This window comes from Heteronotia binoei, chromosome 6, assembly GCF_032191835.1.
Source record: "Heteronotia binoei isolate CCM8104 ecotype False Entrance Well chromosome 6, APGP_CSIRO_Hbin_v1, whole genome shotgun sequence".
In the NCBI taxonomy this organism is placed as follows: Eukaryota; Metazoa; Chordata; class Lepidosauria; order Squamata; family Gekkonidae; genus Heteronotia; species Heteronotia binoei.
In genome coordinates, this window is record NC_083228.1 from 74,963,433 (window position 1) to 74,980,120 (window position 16,688).

Sequence of the window (16,688 nt, forward strand, 5' to 3'; positions counted from 1 at the left end):
TGTCATCCCTGAGTTTTCTTTTTTCCTTTATGCAAAAACTTGTTCCTTATTAAAAAGGTTAATGATTGGTGTGGACAGAGTTGCTATGTTGTCTCACTTTCTGGCCATTATGGTGCCCTTTCTCCTTTATTATTGGACCCAATATACTCCCCTTCATTTTGTTAAATGCTGAAACTTTGCAGCACTCCCTCAATTTTTTGACAACCATATAACATATACGAGGTTTCATTTGCACAACTTTGTCATTTAATGGGAAAATAGGGTTGCCAAGTCTAATTCAAGAAATATCTGGGGACTTTGGGGGTGGAGCCAGGATACTTTGGGGGTGGAGCCAGGAGACATTGGGGCGGAGCCAGGAACAAGGGTGTGACAAGCATAATTGAACTCCAAGGGAATTCTGGTCATCACATTTAAAGGGACAGCACACCTTTTTAAATGTCTTTCTTCCATAGGAAATAATGAAGTATAGGGGCACCTTCTTTTGGGGCTCATAGAACTGGACCCCCTGGTCCAATCATTTTGAAACTTGGAGGGTATTTTGGGGAGAGGCACTAGATACTATACTGAAAATTTGGTGCCTCTACCGAAAATTTGGTGCCTATGAGAAATGATCTCCACATAGGGAATAATGAAGATGTTTCCCTCTCCTCCACACACACCCCTTCTCGCAAATCTGATGTAGGGGATTGGCCTCTCTACTCACCAGCCAGCTTCTTCACAGCAACAAAGACACAGACACAGAAAGTTGAAGCCTTTCACCACCTCCGGAGGTGCAAAGGCACATGGTCCTTTGGGGCGGGGCAGGAAGCAGCCTGGGAAAGCTCCGGCTGCTGCGATGGAGCTGGGTGGGAAGGGGAGGGGCAAGGAGAAGCTGCTGCAATCCGAGGTGAGAAGGGAAGGGAGGAGGAGAAGCATCGGGGATCGGTGGGAAGGGGAGAGGAGAAGCTGCTGGGATCTAGGCTGCGTGGGAAGGGCCACCATTCCCCCCCGCTTTCTGGATTTTTGGCGAGTGGGGGGCGGAGGCTCCAAATCGGGGGTCCCCTGCCCAGGCGGGAGATTTGGGAAGCCTATGGGGAAATGATGCAAAAGCCTATAGGGAGGAGGTTGAGCTAAGTGAAATGTTCATCTGGGTGCAACCTCAGGTTGCACACAAGCAGAATTAGCTGTGAATCTTTGAACTTCTTTGTATTTGTAGTCCATTCTGTCTGAAAGGTGAAAGCAACATCAGCACTGCAGTTAAAGATGCATGGGTCCCTGTCACCAGTATTTCTTTTGTTCAAAGCTGAAGAACTCATGGTGGCAGAAAGGCCCTAGAAAAAATGAGGATTTTTCAGTCTGATAACTGAATTTTTCAGTTCTAAAAAAGGAGTGGACCATTCTGATCCATTTTTTTGAACATAGTTGCCAAGCATTTATGGCTCATGATGTATACCATTTAAATTATAAATCAGACCAGAGAACCAGCAGAACAGGGAAAGAAAGGAGTGTCAACAAAACAGAATTAGGAAGGGCAGTTATTATTGTTTAGATCTAGGCATAGATTTCCCCTTCTCTGTCACCTAACATTTTCTTCCATTATGTGTTTGTCTTTGAAGGATGGCATGAATTGGGTCTGCAAAAACGTCAATGCAAAGAAGAAATAAGTCCAGCTGAGTTGCATGGGATCGGAGTGGCTGCCAGAGCCAAATGCACTAGCTGGCTGCTAGTGTCTGACAAATATTTTACCATCTGTGCACAGCAGCAGCTGTTAGAAATGGGAACAGCAGCTAAGCCTACTGCTTGAATTGGAACTTTACCTATTCTCTAGTACCCATTCTCATTCCCCCTCCCTTTAAATGCACCCCCTTTTTGTATAAATAGTATTAAAGGTCTCCATATTCATTTGCCTAGATACTGATTTGAAAAAAAACACACACACAGAAGCAGATTTGGGTCTAAAAACAACAACACCTCAAGTGGGTTCCATAAATTCTGGGTGGTCATAACAATGTGCATGGGAGCCCGCATCAGTTCTGAATTAACTCAGAATACTCAGATGGTACCATTCAAAGCTTGTCTCGTCAACAAATATGCTGGTGCTTTGCTAGCATGTGTGTTTCAATTTTAAAATTTTAAGTTACTTTATATAATGCTGGCAAGACATTCATGGGGTTACACTGTAACAAGATGCCTCTGTATGCCTGCCCTTCTTGCCACTACACATAATGTAATTAAAATTTGTTACAATCTGAATGTCAGAAGCAGCAAAGCACTGACATGCTGCAGTTTGTTTAGATAAAATAGTGTCAGGCTGCAATGCAGCTTGGCATTTATGGTTGGCATAAACATTTCCAGAGTTTAGGCTAAGAGGGAACAACCAAAAGCCCTTTGGCATTCAGACTTTTTGCACTGTCTCAGGGAGGACAGAGCTTGACATCATAGCAACAGTCAATTTTGTGCTCAAATTCTTACTGCAAGGAATTAGTGATGGTTTTAGGCTTTGCCCCTTTCAGGGATGCTTACCGATAGGATTTGATTTAGTATTCTTAGGACCTGCAAGCCATACAGCATTCCAGGCAGTGCATACTGTAGACTGTAAGGCTGGAAAGATTACTGCTGCTTAGTCCAAATGAGGACAAGTTGTGGCTCCCCAGTGCTCTTGCACTTCTGGTTTAGAACTAAATTGCAAAGCTAGTTGTGCAGGAAGTGACAGCCTGGAAACACTCAAAAATTGTACCCTTCAGGAAGTATTTTATCTATTTGCATACAGGCTTGGGGGAGAGGTATCTGGCAAGGGCAGTGTTACTGCATCAGTACTAAGTGCTAGAGAAGAACGCCTGATCAGTCTGTAAAGTCCTCCATGGAGAATACTTACTTGATGCATGAAGGAAGCATCCTGCCCTTTGAGGAAATAATCGTCTTAGTTTATCATCACTACACCATGGTCTGACATAAGGAGGCTGCTTCTTGCCTCTAGGTCATCAGCTAAGTCCAAGCTCAGAGTAATTTTGTAAGGGCAATCTTGCATGCAGTGAATTCAGCATGGCAGTTTGTAACCAGTCTATGAGGTTGAAAATGACTAGGCAATTTATAATACCCTTTCTTGATCTGACTGAGAGAATGTAAACTCTCTTTGTTAAACCTCAAGCAATATGTGTGCTTTATTAGCTATTTCCAGATGCTCTTTGATCACATAACCTATTTTCACTCACTGCTTTGTGGTATTTGTTTATGCTCTGTTACTCTAAAGGAAGCAGTTGCAAATCTAACAACAGAGACCATCTATAATAAACCTTGACTAGGACTCTGCTGTGCTCTTTGTTTGTAACAAGCATAAATTTAATTCCTTGTTCCAGATTAGATATATTAAATCTATACCCCACCTATTCCAGGCTGTTTATTGGGGAGGAGGGAGGTTTAGGAAATTAAACCATAAACATTACAGGAATTACACAGAACAATATAAAAGCACAGATTATGAATCAAAATTCATGCACAAAACAATTAACAGTATATTCCCACAAACTCATAAAGGCCACTAAAAGATGCTTCCTATGACAGATAGCTAGTGACTTCCTGTAATTAATGTTTTATATTTTTCAAAATATACTCCTCCTCTACAGGCTACTACAAACACCATTTTTTGCTCTAGTAGCTCAAATTTAAGAGACCTAAAGTACCTTTGTATGCTATTCAGACCAGATGCTGGGAGTGCCTGTCTGCTCATGGCATAATGTTTGCAACATTCTCCCCTAAAATATAACAGACATCTGTCAGTCTGTTCAGCTCAGGAAAATGCATGCTTTCTCCCTCTTCCGATTAAAAAAAATTCCACAAACAACCACCAGATAACAAACTGGAGCTAACTGACCCTGCTGCCTCCTAATATCTGCAACTGTTTTATTTGGGCATGAAAACCGAATTCTCCTAGACCATTAACAGTGAATGCCAGTTGTTGCATTTTTTGCCTTGCCTCTGTCTCTACCTTTTCACGCTGAGGATATTTTTGTGGAAAATGACATCTCACTAATACAAATGCAGCTTGTCAAACCAGTCAGACTCCACCATGCTTCATCATCAGCAAACCCCAGAACTTCTGAGTACTGCATTATTGGATCGGATCAAACAGATGATGCAAAAACCCAGCATCCTGCTTTGAGTTTGGCACATATAAAATGGACACTTCATAATCAACATACAAGGAACTGCTGGTCTTATCAAACATAAAAGAATGGCTGAGCAGGAAAATTCTCATCATCTGATTATCCTAAGTTCTTGAAAGGTTTTTCGTAAGTACTAATTCTGTTGACTAAAGGATGGAAAAATTACCATGCTCTGAGTCCCTGTCAAGCTGATATGCTGGTGAATGACCATTCATTTTACAACCTTTCATATTTGGATGTTACCAAGCCATCTTGATATACATTAAGGACAAACCAGAATGGCTGAAGTGAGAGACCTGGGCAGTAGTTTATGTAATACATTAGACTGAGACTGGAATGATGGTTCAGATGTGGTTTAATTGCTTTTGATTATATATGGCTGGGTACGCTTTCAAAAAAGGCCTCTCTAATATGCCAGATGATGCTCAAATGCTACAAAAGCCATAGCTGCACAAACCCATCTCTGCTTTCCCATTCTGTCTTTTAGGGAACATCTGGCTTTATGAGCTCTTTGGTTTCTCTTTTTTGAAGTTAACCAAAAGAGGGCATGGTGATATTTGGTGATATTTAAGCCTCAGTGTGTATGTTTGGCAAACTTGATTAAAATTTGGTAGAAATTACACGTTTTGTGAGTTTGATTGTTTCAAAATAACATTATGAAATTGTTGGGTCCAAAGTGAATCCCGCTTGAAGAGAGTTGCTTGAAACTCCTGCATAGGAGTCCTTTGAGCTAGTATGATTAACTGGATGGAGACAGAACATCTAGACATCCATTAATGTTAATTCCATAGTTATCTATGAAGTGGCAGAGCTGGTATGAGTGTTTTAAGTGTACAGTCTGTGATCAGTAACATTTTTATTCCAACCTTCAAGAAGCTCATGGCGGCACACATGTCCACACTCAGGCTGACAGGCCCTTCCTAGCCACCAGCAGAGGACGGGGGGGGGGGGGGGGGGTAAGGTTGCCAGCTCCAGGTTGGGAATCTCCCAGAAATTTGGGAGTGGAGCCTGGAGCAGTCAGGGACCTCAGTGAGGTACAATGCCATAGAGTCTACCTTCCAAAGCATCCATTTTCTTCAGGGGAATTGATCCCTGTAGTTTGGAGATGAGCTGTAATTTCAGGCAGTCCCCAGATCCCACCTGGAAGCTAGCATCCCTGGACCATGTTGGAGTTGCCAGGTCTGTGTTGGAAAATACCTGGAGACTTTAGGGGTGGATCTGGGAGAGGGCAGGGTTTGAGGAGGGAGGGGCCTCTTCATGGTGCAATACCACAGAGTCAACCCTTCAAAGTAGCCATTTTCTCCAGGGGAGCTGATCTCTGCCAGCTAGAGATCAGTTGTAAAAGCAGAAAATCTCCAAGCCCCACCTGGAGCTGGCAACCCTAGTCTATGTCCATTTTCAGAACAGTTCTTTGAATTAGGTTAGATTGAAAGAGCATGAAAGTCATCCAAACAACTTCACAGCACAGTAGGAGGAACCTGGGTCTCCTCAAGTCTAATGCAGTGCTCTAACCATTATATGACACTGGCCCACTTCAGCTGTACATTTATGAATTACCTCAGACAAGTTCCTCTGCAATACAACATGATAGGAAGGGATGTCCCAGGTTCAATACCCAGCATCTCCAACTAAAAGGATCAATAGTAGGTGATGTGAAAGACCCTGAAGGGCCATGGCCAGTCTGAATAAAAAATACTGACAAGTGACACTAGTGGACTGATCAATAGTCTGATTCAATATAAAGCAAGTTCATGTGATTACAATAACTAGCCTTATAAAGGTATTTGGGGATTACAGAGAGGAAGTACATAAAGTATTTGAACACTCCAATGCCCTGTGTAAATGATATTTTAAAGTCTAATCCCTAGACTTGATGTTTTATTTTAAGCATTAGCCTTGGTGGGGTTTTTTAAACAAACAAAAAACTTTGGAATGCTGCAAATCGTTGTAAACTCTATTTTGTTGTACTTTAATCAAGCAGCTACAAGAATCTGCATTATGTACAGGAAAATACAGGAAGGGAAGTTATCAACAATAAACATGGCCATAAAACATCAAGACCTCTCTCTTTTCACACCCCCCCCCCAATCTGGCATGATGTCAAATCATTGGAGAAAAATATTACATGGACCTACTTAATTTTGGGAGGATGGTTTATCCCAGTTGATGTTTTTGAAGCAAATGAGCAAATTCTTTCACTTCTCATTTTCCTAATGGATTGGATATCAAAAATGCCCTTTTGGCAAACAAATGCCCTGGGAGTAGTTGTTCTTGTCATACCATTATTTATTGTTTGCTACCAGGTTTCTACATTTTCTCCTGTTTTTTTTTAAACTATAGAATGTTATGTAATTTACAATAGGTTTACTGTGTGACCTTGTTTGCGTGTCAGGTAAGGAGAAATACACCCAGAAGCTTTTACATTTACATGATAAATTGGGGGCTCTTAACATGACAAGGATTTGGTTTGGCCCTGTAGAAACCCAGAGCTGGAGAAGGCAGCATGTTTTATTGCTGTGGTTGCTGATGCATCTCTATTGTTTGAACTACAAGATTCTTGTATCCTTGACTGAGCCCTTCAACACAACATGGATTGCAGTACTGTTGGTTGTCACTGCTGTTAACCCACCTCCAAGTTGCTAGACAGTCACTCCTGCTGCCTCATTTCCCGTACAGCTGCTTGGGGCATGTTACCTAGCCAGAAACATTCTTCTCTTACAGTGTGCCAACCACCATGCTGGCTAATTTGCAGTGCCAATCAAGTCAATCCAACTGAGTTAGGATTCCACTGGCAACATTGGTGTATGGGTTTCAATTGCATATTGCTGAATAGTTTCTTTTCCCCAGCATGATTTGGAAATCAAACTGCTTTGCACATATCACCTGTGCTGGTGCTAGTATCCGACTTGAAGGTATGCAGGATTGCCAGTTTCCAACTTGGAGAACATGCACATTATTGCCCCACTGCACTTGGAGAAGGTGATAGCAGCATCTTTTCTCTCTCCCTCTGTTCCTGGCATCAGTCAATCTCCTTGAGCTGCTGCAATGAGATAGCAGTCAGACGTACTTCACCTTTCCCAGCATCAGTGAATTCACATTTGCATGTACACTCTCCCCAAGTTGCAGCTTGACATCCCTAATAATCATGAATGCTGATACACACACTTCCCCCATGTGGATATTACTTATGCCAGAAAAATCCTACACCTAAAGTGCTTCTCACTAATATTTTATCAGTAGAAAATGGCAAGCATGGATTTCAACATGCAAGAAGCTGAGCACTGCTTTATTATCTGACATATAAATGATGGGACTTCTGAGCAGGTTTCTGGATCAAAAAGCACCCATGGGTCCCATCCCACTTTTAGACCTCTCTACAACTGGCCAGGAACAGATATTGTCTCATTTTTAAACAGATACATTTGCTTCAGTCATCCAAGCCCACACTTACACAGTGGAAGATACTTCATTCTTTCCCTTCAGTGCCCCTGAGAATGATGCTGCTGAAAGTACACAATTCTGTCAAAGAGAATCTATCTAGTGCTGTTATGGTGTTCCATGGCTTAGCCCTTTTTCACAAAGCTACAGAGAACTCTCACCATCAACAGCCCTGAGGCTTCCCAATGGATATATTTCTGTGGTTCAAATGGCTGTTCTTTTTAAACTGATCCCAAATAGATGCAGTTTCCAATCCACAGTGGCTAGGTGCTAATGGGCAAACCTGTTTATTTTCAGTCCAGCAGAGTTCTTGTCTCTTTAACAACTGTGCAACAGACTGAAGGTCAACAACTGAACTTCCAGCACAGAAATACAGTCCTGACAGATGCTTTACCTGCTCAGTGTTTTGCATGATATGCAGATGTTTAAAGGAACTCTACTAGAAAAACAAGTTACTAACCCTACTTTGGCCTCTGTGGCAATGAACAGCTTCTTAGCCAAATAAAACTATCACCGCACAAAAGGAAGACAGATGCCTGAAAGAGCTGGACCAGCCCTTTAAACTTCCTTGAAGATGCTGCAACAAGAGCAGCTGCCACCTGTCTCCTTTTCACTACTCCATTGACATTTGGATACTGAGCAACAAGAGGGTAGAGGAAGAGGAGAAAAGGTACATTTCTCCTTCCTGTTGCTGCCTTTGAACAGGTGTGAACCACGAGGGGAATTCAAGTTTCACCCAGCAGAGAGAGGGTCTGCACAGCCGGACAAACATGGCTAAAGCTATCAAGCCATTAGAGCAGCTGTTTTATCTTTATTCCAACTGCAGAGCTACACCCGCCATCTGTGAGGCAGGAGACAACTGAGCGACATTCTAACGTGCTACAAGATTGAGAGGGATTAGGCTGAAAGCTAGTGAGAGGAAGTGGGGGTGGAGAAGAAAAGATTTTCATGAAGGCAGGGGCAACACAAGGAAGAGTTCATACTGGTTAGATTTTTTTGGAAGAAAGTACTGGCAGAAGAACATTAGTTTACAAGATGGTGGTAGCCTCAATAACCACAAGAGAGGGCATTCCTCTTCTTTGAAAAGCTTCAAAGTAACAAATGAAGATGCAACCACTGTAGCTCATGCCTGATTGCTGACATGGTCTCTTTCCCTCCCACCTTTCTATAACTGCCACTTTAATTTTGCAAAAAAAGCCAGTATTTTTTTCCCTCAGTCCTCCAGCTGACAGCTTGCTGACCTAGATCCTGCAATGTTTTCTCTTCCCATTACACTTCCAAGTCTTAAAGGTGTTTATTTTATTCTGTTTCATTCATGAATCAGCTAAAATGGAATCAATGGGGGTAGTTTCTAATTGACAGCCATCACTCAGCCACTAGAAGGGTCGTGAAAATATTTTAGTTCAATCACTGGTCTACTTAATCTAGCTGTGCTGTTGTATGAATCTCATATGCCACACCTCTAGTAGATTACCTCATGTGATCCAGATTATTAAAGTGTGCTGCAAGTGCACACTGGAAGATCTAAGCAAGTGCCAGAAATACTTGTAGCACAAGTTTAATAAAACAGATATACACGCTTCAAGCAAAAGAGATGCCTCAAGTTCCACTGGAGAGGGAGAACTAGTCATTGATCTGTCCGAGGGAAAAAGCCTTTCCAGCCTTAAATATGATAATAAGAACCTTAAAAGCAAAACCTGTCACTGAGCCTTTACCAATATTTTCTTATTACATCCACCACACCCAACACCTCACCTCAATTCCTGTCTTCAAGATGCCATTACTTAGGCCTCTAATCAAGATATCCAACCAGATCCATTTTGAAAAGTGTTTATTTCCCCAACTTCTATGGCTGCACTTGGGAAATTATTCCAGAGGTTTCTTCTAGGGATCGGAATGAACCTAAAAAAATCTGGTTTGGTCCAGGATTTGGGGTGACCCTCGAACCAAACCTCAAACTGAGCCAAAAAACCTCCACCTGATGTGAGCCAGTCCAGCAAGTTCTGTTCCCCCTTTCTCTCAAGAAGAGCTAAATGGCTGTTTTGCTTCCCCCTGCTTCAAAGAAGGGGGAGGCAAAGCTGATCGGTTTAATTACTGGCAGCCATTTCAGGTGACCCTGCCCCATTGTCAGTTTTAAATTGCTGGCAGCCATTTCACCAGTCCATTTTGCTTCCTCCCACTTCCTTAAGCTGTTTAGCACTTCCACCACACTCAATACCTGGCCCTGAACAGCCAAACAGAACCAAACAAAAGTTGAGTGAATGTTCAGGGAAGATGCCTTCCTCAAATATCAGTTCAGGGGCTGTGTACTGGTCCAAGTTTGTGCAGAATTTTGGCTCGTGCCCATCCCTTTCTTCATCTTCTTACTGTGTGGAGAATGGATGCTTTCTGCCTGGCTTATTCAGTAAACCAGGAGTGTTAAATATCCAATCTGTAGGCCAGAACTGGCTCATCCAGGGCTTTAATCAGGCCCATGGCTGTTTTCTCCCCCACTCCTCCCACTGCTATCCTCATCCTTTGAAGCTGTGAGGCTGCTGAAGTTCCCAGCTCCTTCTGCCTTGTCTTTGCCCACTGCAGCAGGAAGCTCTTCTCAGCTTGCAAAGCTACAAAGAAAATATGGATTGGATTTTCCATTAAGGTCTCTGCACCCAGATAGATCATCTATCTGGGAGCAGAGACCTTAATGGAAAATCCAGTCCACATTTTCCTTGCAACTTGGTCTGTGCTACAATGTGTTTCAATGAAGTGGAGCTCAGTTTCATTCTTGAAAGTTCCTATGGCCAGCTGAAGCTGTTGCTTCCTGGAGCTGTGTCCTTACAAATAATGTTTGTCTTTGCTGAATGGACCTGAGAATTGGTGCCTTGTGAGTACTCTATCCTGGGAACCTGCAGCCAAAGGGCAATATTACACTGGAGAACCATTTCCAATCTGAGTAGATGTGGGGGGGTGGGGAGAGAGAAGCTTGCAATGCCTAGCCATTTCATGCTTTCCTAGGCATTTTTCAAGGCATTTTATATTTTTTAGTTTCTGCTGTGATCTTTCTGCTTTTTCTTCATATTTTATTTTTAATATTGCATTACCAAATCCCACTATTCCCCCACATTTCCATTTTAAACAAGATACTGCAAAAGTTTTAAGCATATTTGTGTTTTATGTTAAAAATAATATCTTTAAATGTGTTTGTCTTTTTCTTTTACAAAATCTATATCTCCGCTACCTGGCATTACGCTTTATGACATGCATTGCCTGGCCTCACCATGTCCCATTTATGCCAGATCCATCCCTTGTAGCAAATGAGTTTGACACCCTTGCAGTAAACTGTTTTGGAGGCAGGGAAATCACTCAGATGTGGCTTTGCCAGCCAAACAGATAGGGAAAAAGCAGACACAAGTTACCATATCCTTTAAAAAGCTATCATTTTCATGTTACCAAGACAAGTAGCTCCACAGCTTTGGCTGCAGACATTTCCTCCATATGGTAGGCTACAGAAGTTTTAAGGCCAGATATTTGGACAGTATCTCTCAAATCCACCCCCTCCAGTCTTGATCTAGTTTTTTCTTCACAATACTTTGTGAGGTAGGGCACCATCGTTTGTCAGATGAGAAATGATGATGTTTGTCTAAAGTCACCAAGCAAGTTTATAGTTTAAAAAGGATTTGAACCTCACCTAAGAAAGTTCCTCAGTGTCCCAGGGAATACAATGTTTTCCACTCTCTGAACACACATGAACAGTCACAGGGATTCTCACATGACATTATGAGGGCAATTACTACTTTAAAAAACACATAGTGAAAAGTGGATTAACTCATCAACACTGAGTTCAGCCTTGGTTAAAGAACTTGTCAGTTCTGTTTCACCACAGCTGGATTGCAGCAGCTGTTTCAAGCTTGGCAGAAGATGGCATCTCTAGAAAAGGAACATGTAAGTTACCAAAAGCACAGCTTTACAGTTACCAAAAGCACAACTTCTTTAACAGGGGAGAGAAACACATATTTGGATGAAAGGCTTGATATTGAGCTGAAATTATCTGATTCACACAAATATTCTAAATTTACCAAGTCTTCCAGTTCTGTCATTCATCTCTATAAAATTAGAAATTTCAATTTCACGTTCGGAATGGGACAAATGCTCTAGACTTGCTGTCATCTCTTGGTTGTTTTGGTTTGTCAGTCTTCAAACAGAAAATCTCATAAACTCAATTCATTATGGTTGCTGCATGCTGTTTACTGAATGCAATGTCAAATACATCATCATAGAATCATAGAGTTGGAAGGGACCTTTAGGGTCATCTAGTCCAACCCCCTGCACAATGCAGGAAACTCACAAACACCTCCCCCCTAAATTCACAGGATCTTCATTGCTGTCAGATGGCCATCTAGCCTCTGTTTAAAAACTTCCAAGGAAAAGGAGCCCACTACCTCTCAAGAAAGCCTGTTCCACTGACAAATCGCTCTAATGGTCAGGAAGTTCTTCCTGATGTTGAGTCAGAAACTCTTTTGATTTAATTTCAACCCATTGGTTCTGGTCCTACCTTCTGGGACCACAGAAAATAATTCCACACCATCCTCTATATGACAGCCCTTCAAGTACTTGAAGATGGTGATCCTATCACCTCTCAGCAGTCTCCTCTCCAGGCTAAACATCCCCAGCTCCTTCAACCTTTCCTCATAGGACTTCGTCTCCAGAACCCTCACCATTTTTGTCACCCTCCTCTGGACTCGTTCTAGCTTGTCTATATACTTCTTAAAATGTGGTGCCCAACACTGAACACAATACTCCAGGTGAGGTCTTACCAGAGCAGAGTAAAGCGATACCATCACATCACGTGATCTGGACACTATACTTCTGTTGATACAGCCCAAAATTGCATTTGCCTTTTTAGCCACCACATTACACTGTTGACTCATGTTCAGCGTATGATCCACTAAGAGCCCTAGATCCTTTTTGCACATACTACTGCTAAGACAAATCTCCCCCATCCTATAACCATGCATTGGATTTTCCCTACCTAAATGCAGAACTTTACATTTATCCCTGTTAAAATTCATTTTATTGATTTTAGCCCAGTTTTCCAGCCTGTCAGGGTTATCCTGTATCCTGTTTCTGTCTTCTTCTGTGTTTGCAACCCCTCCCAATTTAGTATCATCTGCAAATTTAATAAGCATTTCCTCTATTCCTTCATCCAAATCATTGATAAAGATGTTGAACAAAACAGGACAGATCCTTGAGGCACTCCACTTGTCACTCCTCTCCAAGAGGATGAGGAACCATTCACAAACACTCTTTGGGTGTGATCTGTCAACCAGTTACAGATCCAAATAACAGTAACAGGATCCAAACCACATTTTACCAACTTGTCAACAAGGATAGTATGGGGAACTTTATCAAAAGCCTTACTGCAATCAAGATAAACTATGTCTACAGCATTCCCCTGATCCAGCAAAGTAGTCACTTTCTCAAAAAAAGAGATCAGGTTAGTCTGACCTGACTTGTTCTTGAGAAACCCATGGTGGCTCTTAGTAATCACATCCATTCTTTCTAAATGTTCCAGGACCGACTGTTTGATGATTTGTTCTAAAACTTTTCCAGGTATAGATGTCAAGCTGACGGGTCAATAATTACCCGGATCGTATTTTTTCCCCCTTCTTGAAGATGGGGACAACATTCGCCCGCCTCCAATCTTCCGACACCTCTCCTGTTCTCCAAGAATTCTCAAAAATAATAGCCAGAGGCTCAGAAATTACATCATATACTATTTTGTTTGTGTTGATAACAGTGGTTTTCAGCCTATCCTCTGGAGATCCCCAAGTTTCTTCAGAAGCTTATCAAGTGTGTTCTTCAGTTAGAAGAATGGCTGAAAGCATACTCATTAACATTCTACAGCTTATGTAGAAGCTCCATGGTAAATGTACCATGTGGAAATTGTTCCATATATATATATATTTTATATAGTGACATCAGTGATGCTGTCCGGCCATCTCATCTCATATATATATGGACCCACACACACACATATATATATAGTTATATCGTTATATTCAAGCGGTCAGCCGCGTTGGTCTGAAGCAGCTGAACAAAGCAGGAGTCAAGTGCACCTTTAAAACCAACCAATTTTTATTTAGAACGTGAGCTTTCATCCTCGTCTGATGAAGTGTGCTTAACAGCACACGAAAGCTTACGTTCTAAATAAAAATTAGTTGGTCTTAAAGGTGAAACTTGACTCCTGCTTTATATATAGATATATTTAGTTATATTTGGATGTAACTAATTCATATGCAGATTTAAGCTCTCCCTTTTTTTATGGCATGCCTGGAAAAAAAACTAGTCTGGCATTTCAATAAATACTATATTAGTAAGCGATTAATCAGAGAACACATTCAATATCAAAATGTGAAGAAGAATTTATGGGAAGAAATTCACATCAGATCTAGTTGGATACCTTTCTGGAAGAGACACACCAGTCCTCTTGGGACCAATTCTGCCACAAGGATGTGGTGGGGCGATTAGAGTGTCGCTGTTTATTTCAGACATATCAAGAAGAGGAGGAGGAAAGGAATATGTGTCCTTATTTACATCCAGATCTTATCACTTTTCAGATCCCTTCAAGGTCACAGTTCCCAAGCTTTGAATCATAATTTGCACAAACTGGTGCAGACTTTGAAGGATGCTGTAATGGCACCAGGCCATTTCCAAGGGTATGCCCATGAATCTCCTCTCCTGTCTCCACCACACACACACAACACAACTTCTTTGGCAGAGCCAGCCAAGAGGCTCATTTGTGATGCTAATTGCCCTTGATGCCTATGTGAAGGAGAATCAAGGGGGATAGCGTTTTATTATCCATTTTATCGGCATCTGTTCTGAGATGTGATTTTGTTTGCTGGACAAGACTCTGGCATGATACTTATAACTCCCTGTTACAAAACATTCAGGCTGGACATCAGGAATAGGGATAAAAATGATGAAGAAGATATTGGATTTATATCCCGCCCTCCACTCCGAAGAGTCTCAGAGCGGCTCACAATCTCCTTTACCTTCCTCCCCCACAACAGACACCCTGTGAGGTGGGTGGGGCTGGATAGGGCTTTCACAGCAGTTGCCCTTTCAAGGACAACCTCTGCCAGAGCTATGGTTGACCTAAGGCCATGCCAGCAGATGCAAGTGGAGGAGTGGGAAATCAAACCCAGTTCTCCCAGATAAGAGTCCACACACATAACCACTACACCAAACTGGCACACTTAACCACTACACCAAAATGAAGGTTGGAGTCCCTCATACTCTTCCCGGCATGCTCTCCAGCCAGGACCAAGTGTGTTTCTCAGATGCTGATTGTGCAGCTCTGCTGTCCCAAAGTGCACACCTGATTAACTCTGAGCAATTGAGTCCAAATCCATGTCTTTTTTTCTTCAGTAGATGGGCTACATCAAAGCTGCTACAGAAGAGGCCAAGCAGAAACAAGATCCCTGCATTGTTTGTAATCTGAAAAGGCAAGGGTGCTGCTCATTGATTAAAGATTCAATAACGTCATAACCAATTCAATACCAATCCATTAGAACAGCACCCAGACCTCAGTTTTTCTGAGATATTGTTGGAAAGGTGAGAGGCTGCCATTTAGTAAAAACAAACAAAAAACCCTTGAGACCAAACTACATTGTGGCCAAACTTCACAGACATATATTAAAAGGTAAAAATTTGCCATAGGGCTCCTCAGTATAAACCTGGGCCACAGCACCAGGGAACAGCATTTCACTCTTTCCCTCTGCACCATTTTCCCTAAGAGAAATCACCTCCCTTATGCCCAAAATATTGTTTGCATTGGCAAGGGAAAGTCAGATATGATATGACTGCCCCTCCCACAGGGCTATTATTAGTTCAGGGGAACTAATATCAGGAAAACCTGCAGAAGAAAAGAGTGACTCTCTTGTCCCAGTTCTGCTCCATATCAGGGGCCCAGGAGCTGCTTCGTAACATTTTAAAATAATATATTTCCCCTGTAACTTGCAGTTTGGCCCTCAGTGCTGGAAGAAGAAATACCGCCTTAAATATTTTCTCTTTCATTCCCTATTATACAAACTCATCAAAATAAAAAAACCCCTCTGCATAATTGAACAAGTGCCCTTGAACTCTCTCAGACCACCACATTACATTTTGCCCTCACTGATCTATTAAGAATTTTGTTGATTAATCTACCAATTAAAGCTCGCAAGCTCTAGTTAGAAAAATGGGGCTTTCTCCTCCCCTCCTGAGGATAACTCTCCTATGAAGGTTATGACTATCTGCATTGCTCACACACACAAAACCACCAGAGAGAATTATTATATAGCTCCATGTTTGTTTACTTCATTTATACACTGTCTTTCTCCCCAGTGGGAACCTAAAGCGGCTTACATCATTCTACTCTCCATGTTATCCTTGCAACATGTTATCTCATGGTGCAGGTTTACTTTATTTAAAACATTTCTATGCCTCCTCTCTCCCCAAATAGGGTTTCCAAGGCAGCAAATATTTAAAAAGTAAAACATTTCACTATTAAAGCAGCATTTAAAATAAAGTACATCTATGAAATCATTCCAAAAAATAATATAAACACACATAACGCCATAAGGGAGGGTGACCAATAACAAAGCAAAAAAGCCTCTCTTTACCTACTAGCAGAAGACAGTGATAGAGAAAGGGAAGGATTGGCACTGTGACCAAGAAGGCCTTTTCTCAGGTCACCATCTGTCTAGTCTCAGAGGGCAGGGGCACCTGAAGCAGGGCCTCCACAGATGAAAAGCCAGGGTTGCCAGGTCCAACTCAGAAAATACCAGGGGACTTTGGGGGTGGATCCAGAACTTTCCCATTCCCTAAAATAAAGAATACAGCAGTGCAGTTTTCCTAAATACAGTCTTCATTTCCTTGTTCCCCAGCAGCTGCACTTCCACGAAATGAAAGGGAACACACACATACACACTCACAAAGCAGCCCAAATAAACACTTTGCAAGTCCACACTTTTGTGATATCACTGGGGCAATCACTTTAATCACAGGAGTTGCTGAATGTAATAGTCTATTGTATTTCCGCCAACTTCTTAAGACTAACAATAAAATGAGAGTATAGGAGAGAGA

General features: G+C 41.9%; 2 protein-coding genes across 2 annotated transcripts in view; one reads left to right on the forward strand and one right to left on the reverse strand.

Moving 5' to 3' along the window:
* Positions 1–4,760, forward strand: part of ARL3 (ADP ribosylation factor like GTPase 3) — a 65,997-nt gene extending 61,237 nt beyond the window's left edge. The window contains exon 6 of the mRNA XM_060241764.1: positions 1,596–4,760. Coding sequence (XP_060097747.1) covers positions 1,596–1,643 — 48 coding nt within the window. The 3' untranslated portion in view covers positions 1,644–4,760. The remainder of the gene's footprint in view (positions 1–1,595) is intronic.
* SFXN2 (sideroflexin 2) overlaps positions 1–16,688 on the reverse strand; it is a 172,916-nt gene that overhangs the window by 82,624 nt on the left and 73,604 nt on the right. The gene's annotated exons all lie outside the window — the stretch shown is intronic.